Raw genomic sequence first — 12085 nt, forward strand, 5'->3', positions numbered from 1 at the left:
CTCTTTGTCGGAATCCATCAATGAGTATAATTCATCGAAGAAAGAGAATGCTTATTGGCTTTCAGTCGGTCGGTCCCTCGTCTGTTCGTCTGTTTGCTGCCCCTGACCCTTGTGTTCCTCTCCGAAGCCTAGACGTGGCTTCGAGTCCTGGCCCGGGGGCAAAGCAGGCAGACATGTTGTCGAATTGAAGCATAAAAATGATAAAATTCCTTCGCTTTCTCGGGCTTTGCACTATTGCAGGCCTGCCCAACCTTCTTGAACCGCGGGCCATACTCCTTAAGCAATATTGTGCAACGGTCCATATATTTTAGTGCACTAGCAATTTCAACATTTTTATGAAATTGAACAAAAGTATCAGTGAAGAAAGGTTTCTTCCAAAGAAATTGAAAATAGTTATTTACTGCTGAAAATCCTGAACATGATTAGGCGAAATTCCTTTCCAGTATTAGAGTTTCGATCTACTTCGTCGCAAGCGCTAATATTCGTCATATCAAACTTAAAATGTTCCACTGCGGCAGATATTCGAACTTACCTACACTTGTACATCAAAAATGCCATAAAACTACTGTATTTCGATTCAATTATCCGCTTTGCACTTTTTTTTTACGAAATCGACGAAATGATATAAGAAGTCTTAAAACTTTTCGCTGTGGACCGCAGTTGCACAGGGTGTCCGCAAATTATCCGTTCAAACTTTGAAGACATGGTTCTATACAATCAAGCGTAATAAATTCAATATTCTTTCATGGTTTTAAACATTGGCTTATTATATTCTTATGAAGTAAGTTTGACACCATTCCGATTTCAAATAATTGCAAAACAAACCCAAATGTATTGAGGTGTCTTAAAGGGAGCTGTTTTCCGAGCTTTATGACGGAAGACAAATGTCCATAGAACTCACTGGATTTGAACCGTACAATTTTCTATTTCCAGTCTAACTTGAAGCCACTAACTTGTTGATTACGTCAAATAATAATAGGACATTTGGATTCATCTCTTTTAGGTTTTAGGGATAACACCTCTCCAGTATGACTAGCGGCCCTCAGGAAAAACGTCTCCGAAAAATTTAGTGTTTGCCTATCTCAGTAACAAGCAATCATTTCGAATTTTTTTAAAGTGGTATTTTGTGTTAACATATAGATGTATTATAAAAGTTACATGGACATTGATTCTTCATTGTTTTCAATGCAAGATCATCTTTCCAATATTTTGCTGTTCGGATAATTTGCGGACACCCTGTAGATGTATTCGGAGACCGGATGTGGCCCGCGAACCGTACGTTGGGCAGCCCTGCACTACTCACTGTCGAAGATATTCGACCACCTTTTTTCTCTTCTGCCTTCTTCTTTTTTTTTCGCCGGGGTCTTGATATTCATAACGAGCCGTAACATCTGTTTGGCAGGTAATAAAATACTAACAATGTTCGTGTTTTTTTTTTCTCCGTTTTTCTTCTCTTACGCAGGTACCGGGAAAAGGACAAAGACCCGCTCGGATTGGGCGGTAGCGGAAGTGGAGCCGTCCCAGACTTTGGACCTTCCGGTGGTGTGGGAGGACCGGGTCTCGGTGGTGGCGGCGGTCGGGATCCACACTACAACCAGCAGCAGTTCAGTGCCAACCATCGGAACTACGAGCTGGATCTGGAGCGGGACCATGTGCTGCCCACGTCCGCTCCGAACGCCGAGATCCTCAAGAGCAACAGCAATCCGACCTATCCGAACCCGAACCGGCACCACGGGCATGACCGGCATCGGCACTCTAATTCGACGCCGTATCCGCATGGTGAGTTTTGATACGTTTTTTTTTCGCTGCTAAAAGCATCCTTATTTGGGCAAAATCTCGCTGAATTGATTATCTGCTAAGTGAAATTAGGTCGCGACGTGGGTGTAAAATGTGTAATTCGGTGTCACGGATGTAGATCAAAGAGTAATATTCCACGTTGTTTAGAAATCTTGATTGACTAGTTGGGATTTTTAGAAAGCTTAGCAATAAAAGCAATCGATTTAGATTTCAGATTGAATACTGTCAAACCTATTGACTTCTTAGTATGAATTGCTTTTTGATGAGCATATAGGAGAAAGCAAACTGAATTCCAAAGTTTGACAGAGTTAAGCTGTAGATGTTACATTGCCTTACAGAAAATATTAGAATAAGAGAGAGTTTCAATATATTTTATTTTGAATACAATGCAACTGGATTTCTATTGATTTGTGCAGTTTTGGGTTCTTTATCTTAATATCTTTTCCACTATCGACTCAAGCATGTTTTTGAATAGTTTTATGAGATGAATTTCTTCAGAACTGTTCTTACAAGATTTTCGTTTAGATGGTTGCAACATCTTGGTGGATTTCTGGAGAAATCTTTGGAAATTTTTTATCATCCTTGTGTATTTATCCATTGGTAGATTTATGATGATAGCAGATTATCGACGAGAATTTAGTTAAGTTCATGCTAGATTCTTGACGGGTATCCTACCAGATGTGTATCAGACATACAATATTTTATGCAAATTCCAGACTCGATTCGTGACAAATTGTTCCGATTTGCATGTGATTTACGCTAGTTTTTGGACTCACCCCTCTCATCTCCCTCTAGAACCACGTGGTTTCTTCTAATAAAAATCAGTAAAAAATTATCTTTGGATCCGCTAGACAATTTTATTTATCTGTTTGTGGCTATTTTGAAAATCTATCAAAATGATACCTACTGATTAGTTGTGTTAGTTTTTGACTTCCAGAAATATGAAAATTCCTAAGCGGTTCACATTTAAATACCTCTCCCACTCGTCGTAGAACATGGTTTTTAGTTAGAACAAAGACTACGTTGTTAGAGGACGATCGCTCTATGGAAGTCGAGTGAAACTTCTAGTAAGCTAATTAACTCATTACGCGTGGTAAAGATGGATAAATTATGGAAACAAATCCAACAAATGGGACTCGTACCCACGATTCGTGTATGCAAGACGAGTGCATTAACAACTAAGCTACCGAGTCACTTGGTGATCCAAAAACTCAGTAGCTTTGTTCTTTCGACATTTTGGCCCTAAACCCGCAAACCGTTTATTATATGAGCCAAAATTTTGTAATTGGGGAATTAAAAAACATTTCTCCGGCGAAAATGTTTTCATACACTTAAGTTCGAAAATTGACTTCGTTAGATGGATTCGCTGAGAACATAACAGCTGTTATATCGGTAATTATTTGCCGAATCTTCGTGATTTATATAACCAAGAAAATTCGGAATGCCGAAATCTCTGTAAAATAACTACCGTAAAAAGGCTAACTTTGATAGTGCGGGTAGCATTGATAGTAAGGAACTCACAACGTACTCAAAGAAACAACATAATATCTGTTAATCAGTTAATTAAAACGAATGCAGAAGTAATAGTTTTAGTATGACACTTCATGAGAAAAAACTACTATTTGAACTTTTACACTTTACTTCACTTTTGCTAAAGAAAAAATAAAATACTGAAAAGTGAAGTGGTAAGGTTCATTTTTTTTTTAAACGCACTCTAGTAATAAAATTCAAAAAAAAAAGTGTTGTGATGACACTTCATGTTAGACTATTTTTGTCGGAAGCGAAAACATATGAAGCTATATTTTCTAATATAAAACATTTATGACAATTTAGCATTTTTGAAACCTATACAAACAATCTGTTCTACGATCATTATTTGATGAAATTTCAGAGAGTTCGTCTCTTATCCCTGACAGCCCAGTTATAGTAGAACAGGAAACCAGTCTTAAATCTCTCAGCGATAATCATTTGTACAAACTGCGGAAATTTTTGTAATCGAAGTCAGAATTTCCATATACAGTGGGATTCCGATTTTGGCATGCTCCGTTTTTGGCATGCTCCATTTTTGGCACCCCCCGATTTTAGCAACAAATTGGATCCATTTTTGGCAACATTTTTGTATACCATGAAAATTTATAAATTTCTGTTTCTGTTATTGTGACTTTGGTTTTAGTCATTTGAAAACCATGTTAGTTTCACGCCTACCACATATAGGAGCTCCATCTTCGTCAATACTCCCCCTAATCGCACCAACAGCTAGGGCTACCGTGCGTGCTTATTTGATTCGAGATATTCCTACGTTTTATGAAACCATTAATCTCTATAAGTATCTCAACTAGAGTTTCAAAATCTTTTCTCAGGCATTCACACTCTGTGACCAGCCAACATGAGTCTGCCGGTAGGTGATACGGTCAATAAAAACCATTTTTCTTTAAATTTGGAGCAGCTCGTTTTAACAAACCACAAGCATTCACTCAAGAGCAACATAAAAGTTCAGTTCACTGTTCTTGTTATTGCATGGAATTACATACATTGCGTGTGAAGAACCATAAAGCCACTAAATGTTTTTCTCAATAAGATCATAAAAGCGTGCGATGAGTACAATTGAGAGTGTTTTAGCTTTTTGTCTGTTGTGTCTGAGTGTGTATGATGATTACCTCCAGAAGCTTCCTACACTTTTTTAAATTTATGGAGGGATTATCAGAGTATGTTCAATAAAAACCACTTGCAAAAGTGAAGTAAAGTGTTAAAGTTCAATTAATCAGTTTTTTCTTCACAATCTCCGGAAGCTACTACGAAAATTTAAGCGTCAACTCCAAAAGCTCTAAGCTTGTATGGAAAAAATCGGCAAAATACGGCACTGTAGTTGATAGATTTGAGCATACATACTCCATAAATTCTTAATTACCACCTGAAGATTCCTATCGAGCTCTTGGGGTATCATAGCGAAATCTGGAATTACGGTTGATTTTGTATGATTTATAATATACAAGCTCAACTTCGAAAACATAGTAAAACTTATTTCAAATTAAAGTGTTCAGAAGCTTATTTGTGTACTGTACAAAATTAAGGGCCACAGTTATGGATCACAAGGGCCTCATACGATTTGAGGACCGCATGTTGAGCACCACTGCACTATGGTCCAGGAATCAGTTTAACGCGGAAAGATGCATTTTGAGCTTTAGAATGAAACATTAGACAAAAACGGTCTTCTACAAAGTTGTTTGTATTAGTTGAGCCCTTTGTTTGGTGTTATTGAAAATTAGGGTGGACCACATTTTCCTAAAAATTGTGTAACTAACTTTCTTGTTTGTAGAAATTATATTATACATGCTTCAGTAAAGTTGTAGACCATTCAATTTCAAGCAACATTGCCAAAAAAGTTTTTTTGTATCTCTTAAATTGACCGATTTAGAGCTTTTTTCCTACAGTGACATAGGGTTGTCCGAACAAAACTGGTTTTCTGGCTCTAGAGTTTTCAATTCAAGTTTCTCATCAAAGTAATCTATGAAACACTTTTAGAGCTTTGAAAAATGCGTAATTTGGTGAGTGAAGAAACTCGCTATCTCCTTCCGTTAAGGAGTTATTGTTGTTTTTCTCTAAAAAACATGCCTACTTTGATTGTGAATTTCTCTGATTGGGGCAAACATAAAAAATATCTTTTGACGGCATTCAAAAGACAACATAAAATTGTATATTATATCAAAAAATTACAGATGTGTTATTTTTGTAACTTCAATAAAACGTCTTGAAAGTCAAATATTTTTTATCACAAAAACTTTAATAACTTTTGAACTTAAATAGATATCAACAATCTTTTTGCATGAAAATTTGCGTTTTGTTAAGTTCTAAAAGTCATTCATAGACGACTTTGACGAGAAAATAATATTAAAAAAACTAGAGTTAAAAAACTTATTTTTGTTGGACCACCCTGCGATGATTAGGAAAAAATGTTCTAGATTGGTCAAATTTTGAGCTACATAAAAACTTTTTTTGGCAAAGTTGATCAAAATTTCAAGTTCTACCGCTTTGCCTAAGAGCATATACCAGTATTTTTGCAAATAAAAAAGTAGATTATATGATATGTGTGATATTGTGGACCACTCTAGTTTCAAATGACACAGTATAAAAGCTTACATATTTAGAAACAATTTTGTAGAAGATCGTTTGTGTCTAAAATTTCATTTTCATGCTCAAAATGCAAAATAATAAAGAAATACATACTATGAAAATCTTCAAAATAGTTTTAGAGCCCTATCTTTTTTATTTCAGATTTCTCGTCAAAGCGGTCTATGAACGACTTTAAGAACTTAACAAAACGCAAATTTTCATGCAAAAATATTGATGATATCTATTTAAGTTCAAAAATTATTAAAGTTTTTCTGCTTTGTTTTTCAAGGCATTTTATTAGAGTTACAAAAATAATACATCTGTAATTTTTTGATATAATATACAATTTTATTTTGTCTTTTGAATGCCGTCAAAAGATGTTTTTTATATTTGCCCCAATCAGAGATATTCACAGTCAAAGTAGGCATGTTTTTGAGAGAAAAACAACAATAACTCCTAAACGGAAGGAGATAGCGAGTTTCTTCACTCACCAAATTACGCATTTTTCAAAGCTCTAAAAGTGTTTCATAGACTACTTTGATGAGAAATTTGAATTGAAAATTCTAGAGCCAGAAAACCAGTTTTGTTCTGACCACCCTATGTCACTGCAGGAAAAAAGCTCTAAATCGGTCAATTTAAGAGATACAAAAAAACTTTTTTGGCAAAGTTGCTTGAAATTGAATGGTCTATAACTTTGCTGAAGCATATATAATATAATTTCTACAAATAAGTAAGTTAGTTACACAATTTCTATGAAAATGTGGTTTACCCTAATTTTCAATAACACCAAACAAAGGATTTAACTAATACAAACAACTTTGTTTCATTCTGAAGCTCAAAATGCATCTTTCCGCGTAAAACTGATTCCTGGACCACTGTGCAATGTCTTTGTAGATTCTTAATTACCACCTGAAGATTCCTATCGAGCTCTTGGGGTATTATAGCGAAATCTGGAATTACCGTTGATTTTGTATGATTTATAATATACAAACTCAACTTCGAAAACACAGTGAAACTCATTTCAAAATAAAGTGTTCAGAAGCTTATTTGTGTACTGTACAAAATTAAGCGCCACAGTTATGGATCACAAGGTCCTCATACGATTTGAGGACCGCATGTTGAGCACCACTGTTCTATACTATTTTGATATCATTTCCCTTTGAATTCAACATAACATTCATATTATTATGGAAAATTCCATTGCAGGTTTAGTCAATATTCTGTGAGTTTATGTGTAAACCAATTGATTTTAACTATTTCTGTGCGTCCGTTTGACTGCAGTCAATCATTCGATATGAGATACCTCATTATGCAAGAATCATAATTGGAGCACCATTCCCAAACAACCGGTTCTTCAAAGGGGCAGGATCCATCATAAATTTTAGAATTTTCATAAGCATTTTTTGTTGTTAAAAATTTACAAAATTTATATGAAAATATTTTGACTGTATTCTATTTTCCAACCGAAACACAGTGAACATATTTTCAGTAAAGAAATGAGAAATTTTAGTTTTAAGCGGAAAACTGCTTTTGCAGTTTCGATGATTAAAAAAAAATCATTAAAATGTGTACTGTTTCAAAGTCTGGCCATCATTTGGTTGCATAACAATGGTTTGAGAACATTCTAATGGTATTTCTTAGATTTAAAAAAATGGGTTCCGATTCTGGCATGGTTCCGTTTTTGGCAACTGAAAATTTTGACTTTGTTGCCAAAATTGAATCTCACTGTAATCTTAAACGTCTAGAGGTATGCAACGCCCTGTTTGCACTTAATAATTCATTCGGCTTTGTTCGAAATAAACTTGTTTATGTTCCGATCAAAGTTACCCCAAAACCTAAAATAGATTTTTGATTATATGGAGAATTATAAGTCGTTTAAAAATGAATCGTTAGCAATCTTTTAACTGCAATCGATAACTGAGATACCAGTACTTGTTTTAAAAACATGAAATTAAAATCTTCAAATCAGGCTGCAGAAATATTCAGATTTTCTTCCAAAAAACTATCAAAGTTACCCCGTTTTATGGTACCAAGATTAGGTATTGAAAATGTCAAAATTCTCGATTTGATGTTGAGAAGTGCCAAAGATCGGTGAAATAATTTAAATGTGTATACATTTTTTGTGGGCAGCTTTGTCACGAATTTGGTATGGAAAAAGACTAAAAGTTTAATAAATCTAAATTTACCGACAGAGTGTACCGTTTTGTCTCAAATTCCGAACAGACTCATATTCCGAACACTCGGTTTTTGTATGGCGATTTGGTTGAAATGTTTCGCTGAAATATGTCACCAAATAACAAGGAAATGGTAGTCAATTGCAATTCAATTATAACGTTTCCAATATAATTTATACCGTGGGAGTAGTGATGATTCTCTAGTTTAAGACCAGTAGAACAAGCTCAGATAAATTTGTTTGGTAAATTATTCATTTGAATACGATTTATTCGCGTTGTTCGGAATTTGAATCAAAGTGTTCGGAATATGAGACAGAATGAACACAGTGTTTGGCATTTGAATCAAAATGTTGTTCCATACTTTTGGGTAAAAACAATACTAAATCAAACTATATCAACATTATTATCGGTACATCCAACAGCTAACAGTTAGACTTTGCGAAAAAATTCACATTTACACAATTATCAGCCAATTTATGCCAGTCAGATGCATTTGAAGTCACTGTTGGCCTTAAGTGTTCGGAATATGAGTCAAAACGGTACTTCGGTTTCTTTGGTTTCACCGCCGGAGTGTTTATTTTCGGTTATCGAGTTTTCCTTGGCAATGCCAGTGACGAAATTGAAAGTGTTTGGCAACTTCCCTATTAACGAAGGATCCTCAATTGATGAGCTCGTTTTATGCTTCTGTTTTAAATAAGCTATATATGTTAACACAGGCATCGGTTCGGGTGTTTGTAGTAGTGTTCGTGTAGTTTGTCACTACAAGTTTACATGACAAGTATTTTTTGGCGAATTTGTCTATTTTTTCTTCCTTATTCTTCCTTCCTTCTATTTTTCCTGCCTTCCTTATGTTCCGGATGACGAATATCAAACCGTGATATGGCAACGTAGAACTCCAGCCCCGATATCTGCTTTGCGTCTGCCTTGATGTAGGTTTCGTCATCCATAACCACACATTGCGGTTTCGTTAACCACTCTCGATACAACTTCGGGGATTTGGCCACCGTGTTATGTTATACACGAAGCCCAGCTCGTTCGTCGAAGTCCAGGCATTTAGAGCCGCGTCGCGAATCGAACGGTTCGGATTACGCTTGAAATAATCCAACACCTTCCGGGCCTTCACAGGGTCAGCTGTCTTCGATTTTCTTCCACAGTTGTATGGGTGATTCCCAGTTGTCTTGTGATCCATCTCATGCTCGCAGTCGGATTTTCCATGACGGCGCGCAAAATTCTCTTGCGATTTTCTTCTAAACAAGAATGCCATCTCAATAATCACAGAACCGAATGTTATGAAATTTTGCACATGTAGACAATACACTCCAATCTAGTTATACCCAGATTTTCATCATTTTTTTCCCGCGGACAAAAAAGTTACACACGGATAAAAATGGTGCAAAAGTTTCGAGTGCAAGCCTTAATTAGGTATATTTGAAACTTAGAAAAAATCAAATTCATTATTATGCTGCCGTCATACGCATGATTGTCCCATGTTAGTTTTTGTCATTTTTGAGTTTTTATAGGCAAATAGTCCAGTATTACTTATATTATTAGAAAACAATTCAAAAAAATATACTTTGTTTGAAGACTCTTTAATGAGCATACCAATTCAATTTGTCCCATTGTTGAATTTCTACGCATATCTGTCCCACTATGTGTTTCTTTGCACCAATCTGAAATTAAGTGCTTATTTTATAGGTTTTATTAGGCTGTGTAAAATTGTTTTCATATCATCTTTATACTTTGGAGTTACTTCACATGTAGAACATTACCTGTTTCACATCATAAAGAACACTATGGGGTACAGGGGATAGGTAAATTGATTGAGATAGGTGAAATTTTGCCTAAATTCAAATGCTCATAACCTTTCAAAAAAATAATGAAATTGGATGTATCTGAAAGCATTCGACGGCAGTTTTAGTTGCTTACTCGGCCATGCATATTGACCATTGAACACTTTAGATGCTCCGGGTTTTCCGAGTACATGCCTAAGTCACATTTTTTCTGTCACTTGTATGTTTGTTTTTCTCGTTGAAGCTTTCGGTTTGTACCGCATGGTTTGACACGCCAAAATCAATTTCATCTTTCGATTACTACACTGAAAATATACTACAAGTTCGATCAACGTGTTTTACACGTGAATTTTCTCTAGTTTTAAAACACGTCAATTTTGAATGTTGTATAATTTAATCAATGAATGTAGTTCTGATTTTAGGACCGACAATAGTACTATCAATATTGGAAATTATCGAGAAAATTGACCCGATAATATCGATATTCGTGCAGCCCAAAAACAAACAGTTTTCACAGCATCTCTGTCTTCTTCTTCTTCTTCTTCTTCTTGGCATCACGTACCCACTGGGACAGAGTCTGCTTCTCAGCTTAATGTTCTTATGAGCATTTCCACAGTTATTAACTGAGAGCTTTTTTGCCTATGTTGCCATTACGAAATAAACCTGGACCGACCGGGAATTGAACCCAGACACCTTTAGTATGGCTTTGCTTTGTAGCGGCGGCTCTAACCACTCGACTAAGGAAGACCCCATTCGAAAGTTATGTTGATTAAAAAGCATCTAGATGAATAGTTTTCCTTGATCCGTGACGTTCAGCACGTATATGAAAAAATGAGAATAGATATTAGGCGCCGTAACTAAAAAGAAAACTCAACGTTCATCAGAATTCATCAATTTCACTTTTGCTCCTGAATGAAGAAAAAAAAGACCACCACTTTCGCCCCCGTCATTGTTATTCGTCACACGACGCACATCATTCAATCTGATGTCGTCGCCGTTCACCGACTCCGTGATGGTGGCATGGTTAGGTCTAAGGCCACATGTGAAAACGTGTGGTCTTTTGGGGTGTAAGAAGGTTGAATGAAACACAGGAAAAAAAAATCATCCAATTCGCCTCGGAACGTTTCAATTTCTTTCGCCAGTTTATTGCTTCGATTGTTGTCAGCTCGCTTGCCATTGCGTTGGTTGGCGGGCTTCGGATATCGAATAACGCTGCTGCTGCCACTCGAACCTACGACTGCCAATATCCTTAATTGCTGTTGTTGTTCGTTGACGCGCCCGTTGTCCAACGTTTTTACTGTCTTTCTGTCAACACACCATCACACAACTGCCGCTGTTGGTGCTATTGCCTTGTTACATGTCAGGAAAGGTCAACGGAAGCGAAGAGTTTTGTACTGCGTGACATGTGTGTCTCTTGTTTGTCCGGTTTATTGAATTCTCGATTCTGTCTTTAGAGAAGTTGAGTGATATTCTAGCGTAAATGATCGACTTCTAAAAATTTAAGGTGAAGTGAAAATGGATATGAAAATGAGCACTGCAGATTTCTAGCTTACAGTCATTTGATAATTTGGAAAGGAATACACAGACAAGATACCATCAAACTCCGAGGCAGACCCGAATTAGAATAATGCAGATTTTATTCAAATTCACACCCCAGCACAGGGACTAGCAATTTCCATTGGGATGCAACTGATCCCCTGTAAAGTCTTGACTTTTTTCGACGGCACCAATCGAAAACGATGTCGCGGAAGCGGAAAGCGAAAGCTGAACGAAAAGTTGCTGGTGGGCTCCCCCAAAACTGGCTGCCGTAATGGCTGGACTACCGTATCGCTCGGGGGGAGAGGAAAACGGCCAAAAGAAATTAGGTGGAACAATTTATTTGCTCCGTTTTTTTTTCTCCTGTGCATCGTTTAGTCGTTTCGCTTGACTTTTGGAACCGACGACGACCGTTCCACAATACGGGAAGTAGGTAGGTCCACCTCCGCATGAGTCGTCTTGCGTCGTGCGCTGAGAAACATGCAGTCGGTACGCGACTACCCGCTTGTTAATGAACCCTTTTCACGCAATTTTAGACGTTCTGCTCGGTGGATGGGCTATCAGAGGTTTCCAAACTTTTCAAGATCGTTGCCAATCCTTTAATTTCATTTAATTTTTTGTGCCTTCTCAGCCCAATGGTAACCTCCGCGGCTACAAAGCAAAGCCATGCTGAATTTC

General features: G+C 36.6%; 1 protein-coding gene across 4 annotated transcripts in view; it reads left to right on the forward strand.

The window, feature by feature from the left end:
- Window positions 1–12085, forward strand: part of LOC5571211 — a 579023-nt gene that overhangs the window by 550746 nt on the left and 16192 nt on the right. For all 4 annotated transcript variants that reach the window (XM_021853041.1, XM_021853040.1, XM_021853042.1 and 1 more), the window contains one exon: window positions 1463–1779. In XM_021853041.1, the coding sequence (XP_021708733.1) occupies window positions 1463–1779 (317 nt within the window). The remainder of the gene's footprint in view (window positions 1–1462; window positions 1780–12085) is intronic.

This window comes from Aedes aegypti, chromosome 3 (assembly GCF_002204515.2).
Source record: "Aedes aegypti strain LVP_AGWG chromosome 3, AaegL5.0 Primary Assembly, whole genome shotgun sequence".
NCBI classification, from domain to species: Eukaryota; Metazoa; Arthropoda; class Insecta; order Diptera; family Culicidae; genus Aedes; species Aedes aegypti.